The 23,313-nt window shown below is 41.4% G+C and overlaps 1 protein-coding gene across 2 annotated transcripts in view; it reads left to right on the top strand.

Moving 5' to 3' along the window:
• Positions 1-23,313, top strand: part of MED23 (mediator complex subunit 23) — a 151,868-nt gene that overhangs the window by 111,156 nt on the left and 17,399 nt on the right. For both annotated transcript variants that reach the window (XM_073627286.1, XM_073627285.1), the window contains 4 exons: positions 5,448-5,664; positions 8,831-9,067; positions 11,041-11,206; positions 17,962-18,034. In XM_073627286.1, coding sequence (XP_073483387.1) covers positions 5,448-5,664; positions 8,831-9,067; positions 11,041-11,206; positions 17,962-18,034 — 693 coding nt within the window. The remainder of the gene's footprint in view (positions 1-5,447; positions 5,665-8,830; positions 9,068-11,040; positions 11,207-17,961; positions 18,035-23,313) is intronic.

Below are 23,313 nucleotides of genomic sequence, written 5' to 3'. Positions count from 1 at the left end.
ATTTTGAGAGACCCGAACCTGGAACCGGTTACAGTTATAAAAGTTAGTTACAAAAAAAGTGTAAAAAAAAAAAAAATATATATAAAATAAAAAAAAATAGTTGTCGTTTTATTGTTCTCTCTCTCTCTATTCTCTCTCTCTATTGTTCTGCTCTTTTTTTACTGTATTCTATTCTGCAGTGTTTTATTGTTATTGTTATTGTTATTGTTATTATGTTTTATCATGTTTGTTTTTCAGGTATGTAATTATTTATACTTTATTGTTTACTGTGCTTTATTGTTAACCATTTTTTTGTCTTCAGGTACGCCATTCACAACTTTGAGTGGTTATACCAGAATGATGCCTGCAGGTTTAGGTATCATCTTGGTATCATTCTTTTCAGCCAGCGGTCGGCTTTCATGTAAAAGCAATCCTAGCGGCTAATTAGCCTCTAGACTGCCTTTACAAGCCGTGGGAGGGAATGCCCCCCCCCCCCCACCGTCTTCCGTGTTTTTCTCTGGCTCTCCTGTCTCAACAGGGAACCTGAGAATGCAGCCGGTGATTCAGCCAGCTGACCATAGAGCTGATCAGAGACAAGAGTGGCTCCAAACATCTCTATGGCCTAAGAAACCGGAAGCTACGAGCATTTTATGACTTAGATTTCGCCGGATGTAAATAGCGCCATTGGGAAATTGGGGAAGCATTTTATCACACCGATCTTGGTGTGGTCAGATGCTTTGAGGGCAGAGGAGAGATCTAGGGTCTAATAGACCCCAATTTTTTCAAAAAAGAGTACCTGTCACTACCTATTGCTATCATAGGGGATATTTACATTCCCCGAGATAACAATAAAAATGATTTAAAAAAAAAAAAAAATGAAAGGAACAGTTTAAAAATAAGATAAAAAAGCAAAAAAATAATAAAGAAAAAAAAAAAAAAAAAAAAAAGCACCCCTGTCGCCCCCTGCTCTTGCGCTAAGGCGAACGCAAGCGGCGGTCTGTCGTCAAACGTAAACAGCAATTGCACCATGCATGTGAGGTATCGCCGCGAAGGTCAGATCGAGGGCAGTAATTTTTGCAGTAGACCTCCTCTGTAGATCTAAAGTGGTAACCTGTAAAGGCTTTTAAAGGCTTTTAAAAATGTATTTATTTTGTTGCCACTGCACGTTTGTGCGCAATTGTAAAGCATGTCATGTTTGGTATCCATGTACTCGGTCTAAGATCATCTTTTTTATTTCATCAAACATTTGGGCAATATAGTGTGTTTTAGTGCATTAAAATTTAAAAAAGTGTGTTTTTTCCCCAAAAAATGCGTTTGAAAAATCGCTGCGCAAATACTGTGTGAAAAAAAAAAATGAAACACCCACCATTTTAATCTGTAGGGCATTTGCTTTAAAAAAATATATAATGTTTGGGGGTTCAAAGTAATTTTCTTGCAAAAAAAAAAAAACTTTTTCATGTAAAAAATAAGTGTCAGAAAGGGCTTTGTCTTCAAGTGGTTAGAAGAGTGGGTGATGTGTGACATAAGCTTCTAAATGTTGTGCATAAAATGCCAGGACAGTTCAAAACCCCCCCAAATGACCCCATTTTGGAAAGTAGACACCCCAAGCTATTTGCTGAGAGGCATGTCGAGTCCATGGAATATTTTATATTGCGACACAAGTTGCGGGAAAGAGACAAATTTTTTTTTTTTTTTTTTTTTTTTTTTGCACAAAGTTGTCACTAAATGATATATTGCTCAAACATGCCATGGGAATATGTGAAATTACACCCCAAAATACATTCTGCTGCTTCTCCTGAGTACGGGGATACCACATGTGTGAGACTTTTTGGGAGCCTAGCCGTGTACGGGACCCCGAAAACCAAGCACCGCCTTCAGGCTTTCTAAGGGGCGTGAATTTTTGATTTCACTCTTCACTGCCTATCACAGTTTCGGAGGCCATGGAATGCCCAGGTGGCACAAAACCCCCCCAAATGACCCCATTTTGGAAAGTAGACACCCCAAGCTATTTGCTGAGAGGTATAGTGAGTATTTTGCAGACCTCACTTTTTGTCACAAAGTTTTGAAATTTGAAAAAAGAAAAAAAAAAAAAGTTTTTTCTTGTCTTTCTTCATTTTCAAAAACAAATGAGAGCTGCAAAATACTCACCATGCCTCTCAGCAAATAGCTTGGGGTGTCTACTTTCCAAAATGGGGTCATTTGGGGGGGGTTTGTGCCACCTGGGCATTCCATGGCCTCCGAAACGGTGTTAGGCAGTGAAGAGTAAAATCAAAAATTCACGCCCTTAAAAACGCTGAAGGCGGTGATTGGTTTTCGGGGCCCCGTACGCGGCTAGGCTCCCAAAAAGTCCCACACATGTGGTATCCCCATACTCAGGAGAAGCAGCTAAATGTATTTTGGGGTGCAATTCCACATAGGCCCATGGCCTGTGTGAGCAATATATCATTTAGTGACAACTTTGTGCAAAAAAAAAAAAAAAAAAAAAAAAAGTGTCACTTTCCCGCAACTTGTGTCAAAATATAAAATATTCCATGGACTCAATATGCCTCTCAGCAAATAGCTTGGGGTGTCTACTTTCCAAAATGGGGTCATTTGGGGGGGGGTTGTGCCACCTGGGCATTCCATGGCCTCCGAAACTGTGATAGGCAGTGAAGAGTGAAATCAAAAAGTTACACCCTTAGAAATCCTGAAGGCGGTGATTGGTTTTCGGGGTCCCATACGCGGCTAGGCTCCCAAAAAGTCCCACACATGTGGTATCCCCGTACTCAGGAGAAGTAGCTGAATATATTTTGGGGTGCAATTCCACATAGGCCCATGGCCTGTGTGAGCAATATATCATTTAGTGACAACTTTTTGTAAATATTTTTTTTTTTTTTTTTTTTTGTCATTATTCAATCACTTGGGACAAAAAAAATAAATATTCAATGGGTTCAACATGCCTATCAGCAATTTCCTTGGGGTGTCTACTTTCCAAAATGGGGTCATTTGGGGGGGTTTTGTACTGCCCTGCCATTTTAGCACCTCAAGAAATGACATAGGCAGTCATAAACTAAAAGCTGTGTAAATTCCAGAAAATGTACCCTAGTTTGTAGACGCTATAACTTTTGCGCAAACCAATAAATATACGCTTATTGACATTTTTTTTACCAAAGACATGTGGCCGAATACATTTTGGCCTAAATGTATGACTAAAATTGAGTTTATTGGATTTTTTTTATAACAAAAAGTAGAAAATATCATTTTTTTTCAAAATTTTCGGTCTTTTTCCGTTTATAGCGCAAAAAATAAAAACTGCAGAAGTGATCAAATACCATCAAAAGAAAGCTCTATTTGTGGGAAGAAAAGGACGCAAATTTCGTTTGGGTACAGCATTGCATAACCGCGCAATTAGCAGTTAAAGCGACGCAGTGCCAAATTGGAAAAAGACCTCTGGTCCTTAGGCAGCATAATGGTCCGGGGCTCAAGTGGTTAAGCAAAAAGTATCAGAAAGGGCTTTGTCTTCAAGTGGTTAGAAGAGTGGGTGATGTGTGACATAAGCTTCTAATGTTGTGCATAAAATGCCAGGACAGTTCAGTCCCCCCCCCCCCCCCTCAAATGACCCCTTTTTGGAAAGTAGACCCTGCAAGGTATTTACGAAGAGGCATGGTGAGCATTTTGCAGCTCTCATTTGTTTTTGAAAATGAAGAAAGAAGGAAAATGTTTTTTTTTTTTTTTTTTCCTTTTTTAAATTTTCAAAACTTGTGACAAAAAGCGAGATATGCAAAATACTCAACATGCCTCTCAGCACATAGCTTGGGGTGTCTACTTTCCAAAATTGGGTCACTTGGGGGGGTTTTGTGCTATCTTGGCATTTCATGGCCTCCAAAACTGTGATAGGTAGTGAGGAAGTGAAATCACCATTTTACACCCTTAGAAAGCCTGAAGGTGGTGATTGGTTTTCGGGGCCCCGTACGCGGCTAGGCTCCCAAAAAGTCTCACACATGTGGTATCCCCGTACTCAGGAGAAGCAGCAGAATGTATTTTGGGGTGTAATTCCACATACTGTATAACCATGGCATGTGTGAGCAATATATCATTTAGTGGCAACTTTGTGTCAATTTTTTATTTTTTGTCATTATTCAATCACTTGTGACAAAAAAATTAAATATTCAATGGGCTCAACATGCCTCTCAGCAATTTCCTTGGGTTGTCTACTTTCCATAATGGGGTCATTTGGGGGGGTTGTACTGCCCTGCTATTTTAGCACCTCAAGAAATGACATAGGCAGTCATAAACTAAAAGCTGCGTAAATTCCAGAAAATGTACCCTAGTTTGTAGACGCTATAACTTTTGCGCAAACCAATAAATATACGCTTATTGACATTTTTTTTTTACCAAAGACATGTGGCTGAATACATTTTGGCCTAAATGTGTGACTAAAATTTAGTTTATTGGATTTTTTATAACAAAAAGTAGAAAATATCATTTTTTTTTCAAAATTTTCAGTCTTTTCCCGTTTATATCACAAAAAAAAAAAATTGCAGAAGCAATCAAATACCATCAAAAGAAAGCTCTACTTGTGGGAAAAGAAGGATGCGAATTTAGTTTGGGTACCCCCCCAGTCAGACCTTGTATTCGGACAGCAGCACTCTCCACTGTCAGATTACACTGATTAGTGGCTGCAGCCACTGATTGAAATAAGTTTTCCATCATGTCCGTTCGACAAAAATAGATCTGTCGAACCGGGACAGCCACACACAGAATGAAATTTGGCCAGTTCTTACTGAACCAGCTGCATTTATATCTGTCTCTGCCCAGATTTAGACTGAGGGTATGGTTATACTGTATATTCCCATGTTAATCCTTTTTAATATGCAGACTTCATTAACCAATAGAGAGCTTAGCAGGTTGTATGTGATGGTAATTACATCATGGTCATTTTGTTATGAAAATGTTAACTGCTTGGGAGTAGACTTTTTTTTTTTTTTTTTTTTTACACTATCTTCTCGCTCATTTGAATATCTAGATCTCTAAAGCATTAGAGCTACCCTTAGGTGCTTAAGAACAATAGATGAAAAAAAAAAAACAAAAAAAAGGGCACATATTTTTTTCTCTTTTTTGTAAAGGGTGAACTATGTCATTTTTATGTCTAGCGTTCATTTTAGCTTGGCACCTGAGGTACTAAGAGACTGTGGAACACTGATTCTAGAGTCCCTATGAACACTGCTGAGAAGTGTAGTGAGTAGTGAGCATTTTTCACCATAAGACTTTTCAGAGATAGTTTTTACACCCGTAATGCATACATTTGCACAGCACATGTCAAATGAACACTTTTGCAGTGTTGAAAAGAGATGTGCATGTTTTTACAGATCTTTAATGAGCCTCCTAAAATTATTTTCTAGCGTATGTGACAATATTCATTGAAAAAAGATCTACTGTTCTTTTTATTCTCTACAGTAATTGTGATCATTGTAATTTTTGGTTCCTAGAAATACCCGGAAAAACTGTATTTTGAAGGCCTCGCAGAGCAAGTTAACCCACCAGTGCCGATTCAGCCCCAGTACCTCCCCATCTACTTTGGAAATGTGTGCCTACGGTTCTTGCCCGTGTTTGACATCGTCATCCATCGATTTCTGGAACTGCTTCCTGTCTCTAAATCTTTGGAAACTTTACTTGACCATCTCGGGGGCCTGTACAAGTTTCATGGTTTGTTCTTTATTTTTGCCTTATTTATTGTGCTGGGTTTTTCCATGTTTAGAATTTAACATCTTTTAAATGGTCCTCCTTATGCATGCCTTAAATCAGACTTCAAATACACTATGCAAATCCCAGTGATTGTTTCCAGTATTTAAACTATTTATTCTAATATGACAAGTTTTGAAATTACAATATATAGCGTCTATTAGGATACACTATATCACCAAAGTATTGGGACGCCTGCCTTTACACACACATGAACATTAATAGCATCCCAGTCTTATTCCGTAGGATTCAATATTGAGTTGGCCCACCCTATGCAGCTATAACAGCTTCAACTCTTCTGGGAAGGCTGTCCACAAGATTTAGGAATGTGTCTATGGGAATGTTTGACCATTCTTCCAAAAGCGCATTTGTGAGGCCAGGCACTGATGTGGGCGAGAAGGCCTGACTCGCAGTCTCTGCTCTAATTCATCCCAAAGGTGTTCAATTGGGTTGAAGTCAGGACTTTGTGCAGGCCAGTCATGTTCCTCCACCCCAAACTCACTCATCTATGTCTTTATGGACCTTGCTTTGTGCACTGGTCCAAATCATTTGGTGGAGGGGGGTTTATGGTGTGGGGTTGTTTTTTTCAGGGGTTGAGTTTGGTCCCTTAGTTCCAGTTAAGGAAACTCTTAAGGCGTCAGCATATCAAGACATTTTGGCCAATTTCATGCTTCCAACTTTGTGGGAACAGTTTGGGGATGTCCCCTTCCTGTGCCAACATGACTGTGCACCAGTGCACAAAGCAATAAGAAGCGCCTTTTTTCTTTTCTTCTGAACTTAAGCCAGCCATAAATAGATTGAAATGTGGCTCGTTTAGCAGGGAACAGCCAAATTTTGATCCATGTATGGGAACCCTTCTGTCCAAAAAAAGTGGCAATCACCCCAGTCTATAATGGGCCTTTGCAGTAAGGTGCACATATAAGGGCAGTGCACATCATAAACAAAAGATTTCCCAGCACACTTACCAAACTGCCTGCACACATTTGCAGATATATACGTAAGCCATAGGACCCACGCCAAGGGACTTTTGTATATCCTGTAGTCCTAACTCTAAATTTCCAGAGCCGCCATAGCAGGAGCACATATTAGAATGGATAGATTAAGGGCAGGTGTGCCTGGAGGAAGCCCACCCCTCAAAGCCACAGGCAGCAAAGGCATCCTGTGCGTCCCTGGCATGAAAATTGTGCAGCTGTACAAAAAAGTGACAACAGACCCAATTTATAACTGGCCTTAGCAGTAAGGTGCACATGGAAGGACAATGCACATCACAAACAAAAAAGATTTCCCAGCACATATACCGACCAGCCTGCAAAACAACCGAATTGGTCCTGGCTAACAGTTTAGGGCCAATTTGGTTGTTTTGCAGGCAGGCAGTAAGTGTGCTGGGAAGTCTTTTTTTTGGTTTTGTTTGTGATGTATAGGAACCCTGGTTGTACAGAAGTTGATCTATTGTTTGACTTTTGTACATCCACCCTGTTGGGTTTTTCTGGGACGTTCGGTGCCGCTGGCTGTAGCCGCCAACACTTGTCATTGTGTTCTGACGGCAGGGAAGGCTCCCAACCATAAGAATACAATAGCTCAGCTGGAGTTCTCCCCCCATCCGCCTCTAATGTGTGCATTCACTGCTTGTTGAACGGAAAAAAGTGTATAATGTTTTGCCTGCCTTACAGAAAGAGCTTGAAGGAGTGTTGAAAACTCCAAGTAGACAGAAAAAAAGCATCTGGACAGGAAAGTGTATTTACTGTTACTGAGAAACAACCTGGAAGTAATTGGGAGAGACTGAGAGGAGAGAGACAGACACCCAGGAGCAGAGTTCTGCATACTATAGACTAAAGCTAGCCATACATGGATTCAACAGGGACCAGCCGAGATTTGATCTATCTATGGGTAGACTGTTTTACCCAAGTCAAATGACTTGTGTACAACCAGCCTGTTGGATTTTTTTACATGTGTTTACTGTCTGTGGCTTCAGTCACTAGCAATAATCCGTGTGTTCTGCCAGTTGAAAAGGCAGCCGTGCATCCCCTAGCTGGCAGAACGCAATAGCGCTGCTGTGGAAGAAAAGAATTTGAATCATCTACAAGTTGCTATAAACTGTGAGATAAACGTTCTTTCTTATGGTTCCATGTTCAAATGGTGATTTTATATTTCTGCAACTGAATGAAAGCATCCACTCATATTAAAAAAGACTGCATATGTAAGAACAAGAAAAAAGTGATTACTTTTTGCATCCAAACATAGCCAGGGGTTGATTTTGTATCTGAATATCTAAATCAGAGAGTACAGTGCTGTGTAAAGAGCAGGAGGAATGATTGCTAAACCCAGGGATAGGCTCATTGATTACTTTGAATATCTGCAAAATCAGAATACACAGTGGTGTATGAAAAATAAGAGGAGGTGATTGCTCATCTATATTACCAAAAGTATTGGGACACCTACCTTTACGGGCACATGAACTTCAATGGCATCCCAGTCTTAGTCCGAAGGGTTCTTTATTAAGTTTGCCCACCCTTTGCACCTATCACAGCTTTAACTCTTCTGGGAAGGCTATCCACAAGGTTTAGGAGTGTCTATGGGAAGTTCTTGTACTTCTTTTGGGCATCGGGTGTCCTGCTTTGTGTGATTTTACCGCAATTCGTTGAGCGACATTCATGTCGATTCTGTTTGAAAAACGGAATGCCATGGTGTGAATAGAGCCTTAATGTGACCTATAAACTGTACAACACAGTTAAACAACAGACTGAAATCCTTTGGGGGGGGGAATAAAAATCTAAAATAATGTGGTTGCATAAGTGTGCACACCCTCTTATAACTGGGGATGTAGCTGTGTTCAGAATTAAGCAATCACATTCAAACTCTCTTTAAATAGGAGTCAGTACACAACTGTCATCATTTAAAGTGCCTCTGATTAACCCCAAATAAAGTTCAGTTGTTCTAGTAGGTCTTTCCTGACATTTTCTTAGTCGCATCCTACAGCAAAAGCCATGGTCCGCAGAGAGCTTCGAAAGCATCAGAGGGATCTCAATGTTGATAGTTGATTATTAAATTGACCAGTTGCTGTCTGAAGCCTAAATATGGATTTAGGTTGACCAACTCATTAACATTTGTGTTTTGTAATGACTTGCTTTAGATCGACCGGTCACTTACTTATACAACACACTGCACTACTATGAAGTCCACCTTCGAGATCGAACAAACTTGAAGCGCAAATTGGTCCATTCCATAATTGGCTCTTTAAAGGATAACCGGCCTCCGGGGTGGTGCCTGAGTGAACTGTATCTCAAATATGGCATGAATGCACGGGAGGACAATCCCTGGATCCCAGATGACACCTACTACTGCAAACTGATTGGTCGACTGGTTGACAATATCCTTTTTCGTGTTTTATTTATTTTCTGCCAAGAAGCCTTGCATTTTTTATAAGCTTGTTTTGCACAAATATTACATTGTTGGCTTACTGTCTTCTGTCTGGGTCAGGTTTGTGTGGCTGCCTGTATGTATCTCCGTTGGGGGAATTTTACTTCACTTATCCAGAAGCAGGACAAAAAGCAAGAGGAGAATCTCCTCACAGTGAGGGCAAGTCATTGGAAAAGGAGCCCCCACTAATAGATAAACCTTGCATCCTATTCTAGAAATTTTTTACATATTTTGGGTTTTTCTGCACAAAGTGAGGATGAATTCTCTAATAAGGGCCAAAGACAGTAGTGTAGGCTTGAAAGCGTTTCTAGCCTTTCCCTACAGCATTCAAAGCAAATGAAAATTATTGACTAAAGTTCCACATTTAAAGAGTTTTGTTTTTTTTTTTTTATTTTGCTTGCACTGTTCAACACCCTTTTTGAATTTTACAGTGGTAGTTATGTCTTGACATGAAAAAAAAAAAATTCTGCTCTCCCTGCACAGTTAATGGCATAATGTGCTAGTATGCATCACATACTAGTACATTATGAAAGACTTTTTTTTATAAAACAGTTTGCTCCAGCGGCCGCTGCCAGAGATTTCATCTGCCAACTGGTTTTGCTTACGGATTTACGGGCTCCAGCCATTTGGCAGCACTGCGATGACGTCACTCCTGCTCATGTGCACAGGAATCACGGTCGCAGCACAGAGCTCTGGATTGACAGCACATTGTGTGCCCTTAATTCAGAACGCAGTGTGCATGCGCCAGTGATGTCACTGGCTACAAAATATGTGAATATGTCCTAAACATGCACCATTCATTGTACTTACAGGTAAGCTTTATTATAAGCTTATCTGTAGGTAAAAGTGACAAAGCAGAGTTTACTACTGCTGTAAGAGAGTATAAATTACAGGATTTGTTTACAGGAGATTATACAATGCCCATCAAATCATTATGAACTTGAGCAGAACCATAACCTGAGATTGGAGGAGCAGTTTAGTCGGCGTACAGCGCTACCAAGCTGGACGTAATCTACATATGTAACAATTAAAAATTACTCCCAATGTACATACATATAACAGGCCTTTATAAATAAGTTTATGTAATATCACTATACCTTTAACATTACATGAAATTTTTGTGTGTATATGTGATTGATATAGAGATAGATATACGCACACTCATGCTGTATAGCACAATAGATATAGTTTTATTATTCCAATATTTAGCAGGTTAACTAAAAGGTGAGTTGTGACTCAGAAAAACATAGGTGTCATAAAACTACAGGTTTCTTTTCAAATACTATTTGAACAAAGATGTTTAATAGAAGTTAGTGATATGATGTTTTAAAGCAGTATTGCAGCTTAACAGTTTTTAGATGAGTTTGCATTAGTCATTTTTTCTTAGATGTGTCTGCATTAGTTTTCTTTTTTAGGCTACCCCTCCTTTAGTTTAACCTGGTGATCTTGCTGGCCAGTAAGTCTGTTTTGCAATGCATGTACCACTGTCGGGGGTGCTTATAATGATCAGCTTTTATTTATGTAAAATCTTTATCCCCCCCCCCCCAAAAAACACAACTCTTGTTCTAACTGCGTATAAAGTGTGCACTGGAGTTCATGTTCAGTTTGTTAGTGTATCTAAATCTGCTAGTAAATATAACACTCCCCTACCTGTCCGACTGACGATGCTGGTGTCCAAAGGTGTCTCTATTGCTCCTCCATCCAGAGTTGGGAGCTTGATAATACAGGAGGTGTGTTACTTGCCAAATCCCCAGGTAAAAACAAAGAGAAAACAAAGCCTAGAAATAGAAAACAAATGCAGCCACCACATCTAATGATTGGTAAGCTGCAATATATTTTTTTTGCTTTTGGGTTTAATACTGATTCAACCATGTGGTGGTCTTATTGGAGGATACTGTGGAACTTTTCCTTAACATTGGTCACCTATGGCAGGAAAATCTCCTGGCCCATTTCCAAACTGTGATTGGAGATTTAATGAGTTCCCTAATCCAGCAGCTCACGCCCTTCACGTCACTTGCGTTGAGCTCATGGCTTTGGCTGTTCCTGGGAAAGAAGTTGGTAATGCACTTCTCAACGTCGTTCTAAGAAGGTATGGTAAACTTGCCCATGTTTTGTTTTCTTTTTTTTTTACTTTTCATTGACCTTTTTATACCAAAGCTTCTCTGCATAAGAAAAAAAAAAACATTTTGAATGCTAATGCCGCGTACACACGATCGGACTTTCTGGCATACTTGGTCCGGCACACTTTGACGGACTTTGTCTGCCAGGTGCGCCGGACTTTAAAACGGACGGACTTGCCCACACACAACCGGACTTTCCGGCGGGCTAAGTCCGCCTGTCTTTCCGACGGGCTAAGTCCGCCCGTCTTTCCGACGGACTTTCGCCGGAGTTACGGCGGACTTTCAGAATGAACGGACTTGCCCACACATGGACAAGTCCGTTCATTTTGAACGTGACTCAGGTGCGACGGGACTAGAAAAGGAAGTCAATCTTGCCGCTTTTATCGGTCGAGATTGACACCTTGCGAGCCCCGTCGCGGGTCATACCAGGCCCTTAGGTCTAGTATGGATTTTAAAGGGAAGCCCCCCTACGCTGAAAAAACGGCGTGGGGTCCCCCCTTAAATCCATACCAGACCCTGGCCGTTGGTTGTCAGGGTCTGCGGGTAGGGGGCTTATCGGAATCCGGGAGCCCCCTATAATAAGAGGGCCCCCAGATCCTGGCCCCCCACCCTATGTGAATGAGTATGGGGTACATGGTACCCCTACCCATTCACCTAGGGAAAAGTGTCAATAATAAAACACACTACACAGGTTTTTAAAATAATTTATTAAACAGCTCCGGGGGGGGGGGGGGGTCTTCCACCGGCTTTGGGGGTCTTCTTCCGACTTCGGGGGTCCCTCCGGTTCCTCTTCTCCCGGTGTTCCAGTTCTTCGGCCGGCTCCTCCGCTGTCTTCAGGCCGCTCTCTTGCCAGCGGAGGTCCGGACTTCTGGGCTTCTTGTCTTCTTCCCTCTTCTCTTCTCCAGATGTTGACACGACGCTCTCTCCGGCTGGACTGCTCTCTAAGGGCTCCGTTGTGACTTATATAGGTGGACACCCCACCCCCTTATGTCACAGTCCCTGGGAATGCTGGGACTGTGATGTTTTAGGGGGCGTGGTCACCGAGTGATGTTGACCACGCCCCCTAAAACGTCACAGTCCCAGCATGCCCAGGGACTGACATCATAAGGGGGCGGGGTCTCCGCCTATATAAGTCACAATGGAGCCCTCAGAGAGCAGTCCAGCCGGAGAGAGCGTCGTGTCAACATCTGGAGAAGAGGGAAGAAGACAAGAAGCCCAGAAGTCCGGACCTCCGCTGGTAAGAGAGCGTCCTGAAGACAGCGCAGGAGCCGGCCGAAGAACTGGAACACCGGGAGAAGAGGAACTGGAGGGACCCCCGAAGCCGGAGGAAGACCCCCCCCCCCCCGGAGCTGTTTAATAAATTATTTTAAAAACCTGTGTAGTGTGTTTTATTATTGACACTTTTTCCATAGGTGAATGGGTAGGGGTACCATGTACCCCATACTCATTCACATAGGGTGGGGGGCCGGGATCTGGGGTCCCTCTTATTATAGGGGGCTCCCAGATTCCGATAAGCCCCCCGCCCGCAGACCCCGACAACCAATGGCCAGGGTTGTCGGGAAGAGGCCCTTGTCCTCATCAACATGGGGACAAGGTGCTTTGGGGTGGGGGGGCCCCGCAGGGCGCCCCCTCCCCCAAAGCACCCACCCCCCCATGTTGAGGGCATGCGGCCTGGTACGGGGTCTGGTATGGATCTTAGGGGGGACCCCACTCCGTTTTTTCGGCGTAGGGGGGCTTCCCTTTAAAATCCATACTAGACCTAAGGGCCTGGTATGCCCCGCGCTCGCCGCAATAGGAAAATTTGTTTTACCTATTGCAGCGAGCGCGAAATGCAATACCCTGCCCTCGCGTCGTATCTGGTCCGTTGGACCAGCATACACACGAGCGGGCTTTCCGTCGGACCAGCACACAGACGAGCGGGCTTTCCGCCAGAAACAGAGTCTGATGGAAAGATTTAAAACTTGTTTCAAATCTAGGTCCGGCGGGCTTTTGGGAAAAAGTCCGCCGGAGCCTACACACGGTCGGATTGTTCGGCGGACTCTGGTCCGCCGGACCAAGTATGCCGAAAAGTCCGACCGTGTGTACGCGGCATAAAAGTCCAACATTGTCACTGACAGTTCCAGTCTTTTTAATGCAAAGACCAGGGGAGCCAAATAACACTTAAGCTTTGACTGTGTAAAACAAAACTTTTTTTTTTTTTTTTTTTTTTTTTTTTAAGTATTTCATCATTAGTTTTCAAAAAGTAATCAGTGCACAGTCACATAGGCCAGCAACAGAATCAAAAGTGCCAAATATCGTGCAAAAAAATTCTACATTGTAACGATCAATATAAAAAAATTGAGCAATTCCTGATCACAAGCAGCCTTCTGCTTTCCAGATACATCTTGTGACATTGATTTAGGTTTACTTTTGCCTTGGCTTCAGAAGAGGCAATATTTCATAACATTTTGCAACTGCTGATCCCTCTGGTCTATTTCATTCCTGGTATTTGCACTACTGAAATGCATGCATAATCCTCCAGCAATTGACCTTTTATATGTCCTATAATGGTGCACATCTCTACAGTTGCCTCTCTTGGTATTTTGGATTCATAATGCTGCACAAAGCAGTTGTTTTCCAGCTTCATGTTCCTTTTTTTGTAACTAGAAATAGTCGTTTCCTCCACCAGTGTGACTGTATGAAAATGGGGTTGAGACCAAGAAAGACAACTGCACAGAGACGCCCCATTATAATATGGTTATGGTGCCTCGGAAAATCTTTCTGCTGCTTTAATTATAATTACTGCCAATGCTTTCATTCCTTTCTAGTGCTCACGTTAGGGAACAATCTAAATGAATAATTCTTAGGAGAAAGAAAACCTGATGACAATCTTCCATGATGCTTCTGAAAGATGTAACATCTGTTCATATAGGCATCTGAATTGCCCCGTCTGTGACTGTAAATAAATGCATGAAGAGTTCACTTTCCCTTTGCCTAAAATCTATAGCAAAGAAATCGATTTGTGTACAGTAATCAAACAAAAAGCCCCAAGCTGTTGAATTTATTATTGTCAGTTATGCTTTGTATTAAAGATTACATGTCCCTAGCTGTTAAAAGAAACCATCTTCCTGATGCCAATAGACAGGTGTTACATCAAAGTTGTGAGGAGAAAGTAAACTAAATCAGCATTTTAGTTTGTGTAGGTTTGTGCATTCTTAGATATAGAAATAATACACTGTTTCCTTTTTTTTTACAAAGCATCTATGCCCTTGTGATACAAATTCTAAAAAGCATTCTATTGTGCCTATAAGAATAGCCCTAAACCTGTATTAGGAAATTGAGAGCCATGTTAAAACTTGCACACAGCCTTCTAGATCTTTGCCATTTTGTGAATGCTGACGTGTCCCATAATGTGTATTCTGCAAACTACAAGAGTGAATTACATCACATAGAGCGTTAACAAGAGGCTGAAAAATGTGCAGAACATGGCAACACTGTTAAAGTGAAACGTCACCCTAAAGGGGAAGTTCCACTTTATGCCCCCCTCTTCTATTTTTGCTTTTTTTTGGTGGTCCCAAAAGGTTGTGGGGCCATTCACAAAGCACAAGGTGGCTTGTACGTGCACAGTGGGCAGCAGGCTGTCCCCATAAGTATGCCAGTGCCCCTAAGACTAGCAAAGAATCTGTTTGGGTGAGGACAGCGCTGGACCCCCCTGGACAGGTGAGTTCTCTTATTAAAAGTCAGCGGTTACAGTATTTGTAGCTGCTGAATTTTAATTATTTTTTTCAGACTGAAGAACCGCTTTAAAGTAGTTGTAAACCTCAGACATAATATATGAACAAAGCATATCCCTCTATAGTGTGTACTTATCTCAATCCAGAGCACTAAGTGTCATTTCTGTCTGCTGCTTCGTTCCTCTGCTATCAGCATGAGTCACTTCTGACAAGTTTTCCTGATGCCAAGAGAAAAATGGTGACAGAAGAGGGATCTCCAGACAGATTGACAGCCTCAGCTCTGTTCCTGTGTGCTGCGTGAAGGGGGTCTCTTCCCTCCAATCAGCTCTCAGAGTTCTCCTCACTGAGCTCCGCAGAGTGTAATTTCAGCTCTCCACCCCCATTTTTTTTGAACTCTTAGACAAGCTTATAAATGAAACACTTTGAATGCATGTAGAGAAGACTGCGATCGACAGATATACCTTATGTAGGAGGATTTGTTTAATCTCTGTGTATATGTAAGAGTTTACAGCCACTTTAAGTACTGCCTGTGATGCTGTTTTTTTTTTTTTTTTTTTTTTTTTTTTTTTTTGTTAACAGTTAATTTTGAGGACAAGTGTTTAGGGGCTACTAGTTTCTTCTCAGTGCAAGGATTACTGTAAAATGAACATTGCAAATGAAAAAAGTACTCGGCTGTGTTGCTGCAAGTGCCCGTAAAAAAGGGCTACAATCCCCTTATAGACAAAGGTGGGAAGGTGAGCGCATCTTCTAATCAACGTCTGCAGTCTTGTACTAGTTTCCCATTACATTACATGTGCACACTCTAAAACATTTGCAGGCATTAAAAGGAACCCTAACACGTATGGTAACTGAGTAATATACTTGTAAAGGAACAGATAAATGCATCTAACTGGAGGCAACATCGGTCACCAAGCTTATTTAGTTTAATAGGAAATGAGGATATTATCCTTAAAGCATATCTAAAAACAAAAAAAATATATATTGCAGCTTTCAAATCTATTAAGGTAGTAGCTGCTCTAGTTTTATTTTTTAGGTTTTTTTTTTCCCCTCTGATCCGACCACTAACACACTTTCCTGTTGTAAGGTGATTCCATTTTATGGAGGAGCAAATGGAGCTACCCTTGGACAGCAACCTAGTCAATCTGTGGATAGGGTAGTATTAGATGCACTAGCACTTATGGACTTGTCTGAGAAATTAAGGTGAATTCCAGCGAACGCTTGTTGAGCAGTTTGTTTTTTCTCTTTTGAGATAAAAGGTTCACATAAATTAATACAAGCTAACCATTATAAGTACCCCTGTCAGTGTTAAATGGCTTGTTTTAACCCTCTAACTACCAGCTTGGAAGTTGGGAAAACAATAGATTTACTGGCCGAATCACCAGGTGAGAATAAAGGAAAGAAAACTAATACAGCCACCCCATTTAGGAATCGATAAGCTGCAATGTAATGTTTAAAAAAAAAAAAATTACAATACAAATTGCTGTATGAAAGTAGAATTCTCCGGTTTATGGAAAAAAAAAAACGAGCCAACAAAAGGGTAGTCCATCCAAGATTCCCTTGCAACTGGCAATTGTTTTTCCAGTTTATGGTCTTCTTTAAAGAGACATTTTAGTTAGAGAGTAAAATCACTTACTGCACTGCTAATGCTAGTAAGATGGCAGTAGTAATTTGAATGTTCTGAGTTTGTTAGCCTAAGTTTTCTATAGATGGCCCACGATGCCCTGCAGATAGGAGCAGTGTTTTAGAGTGGATGGTAAACCCTCACACCAGTGAAGTGACTGGCCTCAGGTGATACACAGAGATTAAACAAATCCTCCTACATAAGTTATACCTGTCTATCTGCAGTCTTCTATTTTCTACAGCTGTTCAAAGTCTAGAATTTATAAAGCTTGTCTGATAGTCAGAAAAAAGCTGTGGAGAGCTGAAGTTACACTCTGCAGAGCTTAGTGAGGAGAGCTCTGGGAGCTGATTGGGGGGGAAGGGACACACCCTCCTTCACACAGCACGCAGGCACAGAACTGAGGCTGTCAGTCATCTGGAGCCCCCTCCCTGTCACCGTTTTCTCTTGGTGTCAGGAAAACTTGTCAGAAGTGACTCATGCTGATAGCAGAGGATCGAAGCAGCAGACAGAAATTACACTTAGTGCTCTGTATTGAGGCAAGCAGGGAGAAGAAACCAACATTTTTTTAGTACAAAACTGCAAACATTACACACATTAACACTTGTTAGGCACACACTTAACCCCTTAATTACCCTGAGATGTTCACCCCTTCCCAGCCAGTGTCATTAGTACAGTGACAGCGTATAGTAGTATTACTAATCATTGTATTAGTGTCGCTGGTGAGGTCAGTGTCAGCCAGTATATATACTATCATTTGTAGGTGCTATAAGTTTCATGCAAACCAAAGTCATGCAGCAGAATACATTTTGACCTAAATTTATGAAGAAATTAAATTTTTTTTTATTGGATATGTTTTATAACAGAGATAAAAAATAAAATGTGTGTGTGTGTGTGTGTGTATATATATATATATATATATATAAATACTACCAAAAGAAAGCTCTCTATTTGTGTGAAAAAAAAAATACATAAATCACATTTGTGTACAGTGTTCTATGACCTTGCAAATAATGGCCTGTCATGAAGGCGGTAAAACCTTCCAGAGCTCAGGTGGTTAATGTGGTGACACAGCAATCCATAGCATGCAGAATCACATGCTCAATTTAGGGTATTTTGGGAAAGCCAATTTACTGGCAACAAGGGGGTTTTACACAGCTGGGTAACTTGGTGCGCTCAAGCAATGCCAGAGATCCTTTGCCAGGTTAAATAGTTCACATATGTATATTTTAATGATGTGTTTATCTGTTTGCCTGGAGTTTAGCTTTTCACGACATCTAGAATAAACCTGCAGAATGAATTGTGTAAACACACTCTGCTATCTCATTACATCTCATAAAACACTGTCCGATTTTATTGACTATGCTTATTTTTTCTTTCCTCTTGTTTATAGCCAGCCACTTGTGCCAAGAGAAAATATAACAGCTTGGATGAATGCAATTGGACTCATTATCACAGCTCTGCCAGTGAGTGAAGTGCATAATAAAGATTCCTTTTTATATTTTTGATTTCACATCTGTGTTTATTTAGAGATGTATTTAATGGACAGCAATCTTAGCAGGAGGGTAAGGCAAGGAGCACATGCACACAAACAAAGGGAGATGCCTGGCATATTAGCCATTTTGCTTGTACATTTCTGTGTGGGCAGATGTTTGCAATATGGGAAATTTCGGTTATTTTCAGTATTTTTTAGTGCATTTATCTATTTTTGTCTGTTCATTTAGGTCTAGGGGACTGGGTAAAACATGCACACAGCAGTGTACTCACTTGTAAAGGGACTTTACGTGTGCCTAACAATGAGAAACATAGAAGAAAAACAACAACAATAATAACTAAAATCGTATATTTATTTCATCCAATTAAGAGGAGACCCATCTCATAATAAAAACATGTCATGAATTCCGGTTATATCATACAGTTGTCATAAATTACAGCAGTATATGTAAGTGTGTGGAATCAACGCTTTTCGCAACATTTGCTCCCTCAGGATCCATGCTTAGAGGTGGATGGCTGAAATAACCAAAACACGCTGAACAATATAGAAAATTAAAATATATACATTCACACAATTCTAAGTAGTGCAAATGACCTGGGGGCAAAAAAAAAAAAAAAACATGTGGGAGGAGGAAGAGACCGAAAAGGAAGAAAGAGGAGAGGAAAGTGGGGGAAAAAAAGGGGGATTTAAGACCAAAGGGGGACGCTCCTTTATACCGGATCCTCCGCTCCCGTAGATGACACCGCGCTGCTGTCCTGGCAACCTCTTATCCCCTGTGCGCTGGCAGTCTAAAGTAAATATCAAGGCATATGGACAGCCCATAGTCCTGCATGAGGCCATCAAGGGACAGCTAACTGCCGGAGCATAGGGGAGCGTTGTCTGCCTAGGCGAGTGATGTCTGGGGTGCAAAAGGACCAGGTAAGTAAAAGTACTTTTCCCGTCCCCTAGACAAAAAGGAGCAAGTAAACCTTGCAAGGTGAGGCATCCCAAGGTTGTATTCAGTTATCAACTTTTCCTATTTATCGAGCTTGCCTGGAGTCTCATAAGGCTCCCTGTTAATTAACTAATCTCATTAAAGGACCTAGTAGGAAGATGTCCTTTTCACAGGCAATAACCCCTGCCTGTATATTTTTGTTGAGCTTGAATTGTCCAGATTTACTTTAATGTGTTGTGAATAAGATGACACTTAATATCATTTTTTTTTGTTCAATAAGTTTTTATTGAAGGTATAAAGAATTAACATATTGTTAACATTTACATTATTGACATTAGGAAATACAAATTTCTGTACTGTTGTGTGTCGACAATTTTACTTAAATTGACTTCCTGTTACATATTTCAAGTTCTGAACCTATTATCCTTCTATCAAGCTTGGAAAGCAATTAGTAGATGGGCAATGTACGACCGACCCGTCCTTGCATGTGGGATGGATCTTGCTTCTGTGAACTAAAGCGCCATCAGAAGGTCGCCGTTTTTAAAGTCCAGGAGCTTCTATTACCCATTTCCTGAATGTCATGTTTAAACCAGTTTAAACCACCAATAACAAATAAATCACACAAAAGTAAAAAGGAAACCTTAGAGAATAGAGAAAGCAGTAGAGAAAAAGTAGAAGAGTAGTATGGAGAGAGAAAGGTGTGGGGGGAAAGAGGATGGAGGAGGAGGGGGAGGAGGGGGGGGGGAAAAGGGGGGAGGGGTTTGTTGCCAGCCATTGCAGTGCATGCTATGTTATTTAAGATTCACATCGACCTTATATTTTCAGAGTTATTTCTACTGTTCTATCTATGAAGCATCTCTATTTTCCATAATCTCAGCGTACACGGATGAATATTTAAAGATGAACCAGCAGGACCAAATCTTAGATGCCAGTGCCGATTTGTTTCTGAGTTTTAAAGTGCTATCTTCCATGTAATATATTCTATCTACTTCCAGCAACCACTGGCGTAGTGAGGGTGTTTTTTGCTGTTTCCAAAATTTTGGTATAAGGGCCTTTGCCGCATTTAACAAGTGGGGTGTAATTGACCTTCTATATGATCCGACTGGTTCATCTGTACAGTGAAACAATAACACCCATGGATCATTTGGAATTGAACAGCCTTGAATTTTTTCAGACCAAAACAGGATAGTGGACCAGTACGGTCTAATAAAAGGACAATACCACCAAATATGTGCGTGAGTCCCTATGGACCCGCATCCCCTCCAGCATAGATCTGAGGTGGATGGGAAGAATCTGTGGAGAGTATCAGGTGTATAGTGCCATCTGGTTAGTAATTTATAGTTTACCTCTGCAGTCTTAGATGCGATTGATGAGACGTGTGACAGATGGAGAATCACACTGCGTTGATGGTCGGAAAGCGGTTTCTGGAGTTCCAGTTCCCATTTAGACAGGAAGGGTACCTTATTCGTTGGTGGTAGAGAAAGTAGTGCGTGATAGAAGCAAGACAGAGGTTTGTCAGGTGGGAGATCTCCTGACAGTAATGACTCTATAGGATTCATTTCTGCATCCGACCGTAAGGGTTGTGGTAGGGCTTTTATAAATTGTAGTAGCTGATGATATTGCCATTGTTGCATAAACGATATTGGTGCATTGGCTGAGAGTGCAGATATGGGCAGTACCTTTTGGTCCTTTACCACTTTACCAAGAAGTAGGGATGGGTCTGTAAACCATTCACCATATTTTGAGTTCATGTTCCCTGGCGGGAAGAAGTTATGACCCTTTAGTTGCATCAGTGGCGAGTTGTATGGCCAATGCTGTTTATGACATAGCGAGTCCCAAGAAGCCAATGAGGATTTGGTTAGTGGAGAAGTAGTTGGAGCTAATTCGCGAAACTTATTAGGTATCCATATGAGAGGGAAAAGGTCCGTTCTACCCAAGTCCATTTCTAGTTGCACCCAAAGCTTTGATGATTTATGGTATTTCCAGTCCGAAATCCGATTAAGAACTGTCGCTAAATAATATTTTCTGAGGTCCGGGAGTGCTAATCCGCCTTCCGTTTTAGGTCTAATTAGGTACCTGTGGGCAATGCGAGGGTTTCTACGGTTCCATACGAATTTACTTATCACAGATTGAATGATCCTAAAGAAACCTATAGGAACCTTATATGGAATCATTTGATATAAGAAGAGCAGCCGTGGTAACACATTCATTTTCACAATATTTATTTTTCCCAACCAGGAGTGCGCCATCTGCGACCATTTTTGTAGGTCTGACCGAATAGCATTGAGTAAAGGGATGTAATTTTTACGAAAAAGTGAGGCCGGGTCTGCAGTTAAATATATGCCTAAGTATTTCATAGCCGATGGTTGCCAATGGAAGGGGAAAGATTTTTGTAGATTAATTACGGTTGGATGGGGAGTTGAGATATTTAGAATTTCCGATTTGGATAAATTTATTTTAAAGTTGGATATGTCATTAAATTGTGTAAAGGCTAACATAAGGTTGGGTAAAGTTATGAGTGGTTGCTGAATATAAAAGAGCACGTCATCTGCGTACGCCGCATATTTGTGTTCGGTTGTACCTACTGTAATCCCATGTATGTTAGGATTGTGGCGTATCTTAGCCAAGAAGGGTTCCAAGGAAAGAGCAAATAAAATGGGCGAAAGGGGGCACCCCTGTCGAGTTCCATTATAGAGAGAGAAGGGGTCACTCAGCGTTCCATTAATTCGTAATTGGGCTGTTGGTGTTTGATAAAGAGCAGAAATTTTTGCCAACATGTTTGGGCCTAGACCAAAATGTGACAGTGTGGCCATAAGGTACTCCCAGTCCACCCTATCAAACGCTTTCTCAGCATCTGTGGACAAGAGAAGGGTGGGCTGGGAGCATCCACGGGCATAGGACATTAAAGAAAGAGTTCTGAGCGAGTTGTCCCGCGCCTCCCTCCCCGGGATAAACCCGGTTTGGTCCCTGGAGATCCATTGTGGCATCAGGGGTAAAAGTCTAATGGCTAGTGCCTTAGCGTACAACTTTGCATCCAGATTCAACAGTGATATTGGACGGTAGCTACCGCACAGGGTAGGGTCTTTCCCCGGCTTAGGGATTACCGTAATATGCGCGTGGAGAGTTTCCGATCTGAACCCACCATTGCTGGGCACTGAATTAGTATATGCAGTCAAATGTGGAAGCAAAACATCCGCGAAAGCTCGATAGTAGGCCACTGTCAGCCCATCTGGGCCAGGGGCCTTACCATTAGCCATTGACTTAAGTGCACCCCTGATTTCCGCTACGGTAAATTCCCCTTCCAAAGCTTCTAGCATGTCAGCCGGGAGCCTTGGCAAGTTGGCCTCAGATAAATATTCCTCTATGCGTGTTCCTCTGGTGTCATCAGACGTTTGTGTGTTCCTGACCTGGTAAAGCTGTTGATAGAAAGCCCGAAATTCCTTAGCAATGTCCCTAGTTTTGTGTACCATTATATCTGATGTCGTTTTAATCTTAGCGATAAAAGATGCTGATTTCCTTTGTCGCAGAGATCTGGCTAAGATTCTACTCGGTCTGTTGCCCCATTCGTAGTATTGTTGATCAACAACCCTACGACGGGATATATACTCAGAATGGAAAAGAGCTTTCAGTTCTTCTCTTTTTTTAGTGAGGGCATGGAGTATTGTTTTAAAGTTGCTGTGTTTGTGGGTCTGCTCAAGTGTTCCTATTTCCTTAATTAGTGCAGATTGTAGATGTGTTCTCTCTTTCTTTTTTCTTGCTCCCAGTTCAATAAGTTTACCCCTAATAAGGGCCTTATGGGCCTCCCAGAGAGTTCCAGGGGAAGTCTCTGGAGAAGCATTATCTCTGAAATAGAGGGAAAGATTCTTTTCAATTTCTTTTACGTCTATTTCATCATTTAAAAGAGAGTCATTCATTTTCCAGTTTGTGGATTTCGTAGGGAGGGCTGGGGGTTGGAGCGTCATGCTAATCGGGGAATGGTCAGATATTGTCGAGATTTCAATATGTGATTTAACTAAAAGGTCCAGATAGTGATGTTGTATATAGAAATAGTCTATCCTCGAATGAGAGTCATGGACTTGTGAATAGTGGGTATAGTCTTTTGCGCCCGGGTGCATCATCCTCCATGTGTCTATGAGTTGGGAGTTATGCATTAACCTTCGGATATATGCCAGCCGTTTATGCGGGATGCATGACTTTCCTTTAGATGCGTCTATTAGTGGTTCTAGGGGGACATTTAAGTCTCCCCCCAGAATGATGCACCCACGCGCAAAATCTTGTAATTTAGTTAGAATTGTAGACATAAAATCGGCTTGTCC

This window comes from Aquarana catesbeiana, linkage group LG04 (assembly GCF_042186555.1).
Source record: "Aquarana catesbeiana isolate 2022-GZ linkage group LG04, ASM4218655v1, whole genome shotgun sequence".
Classification (NCBI taxonomy): Eukaryota; Metazoa; Chordata; class Amphibia; order Anura; family Ranidae; genus Aquarana; species Aquarana catesbeiana.
Note: the sequence above shows the minus strand (reverse complement) of the source record. Positions and strands in the feature narration are given on the sequence as shown.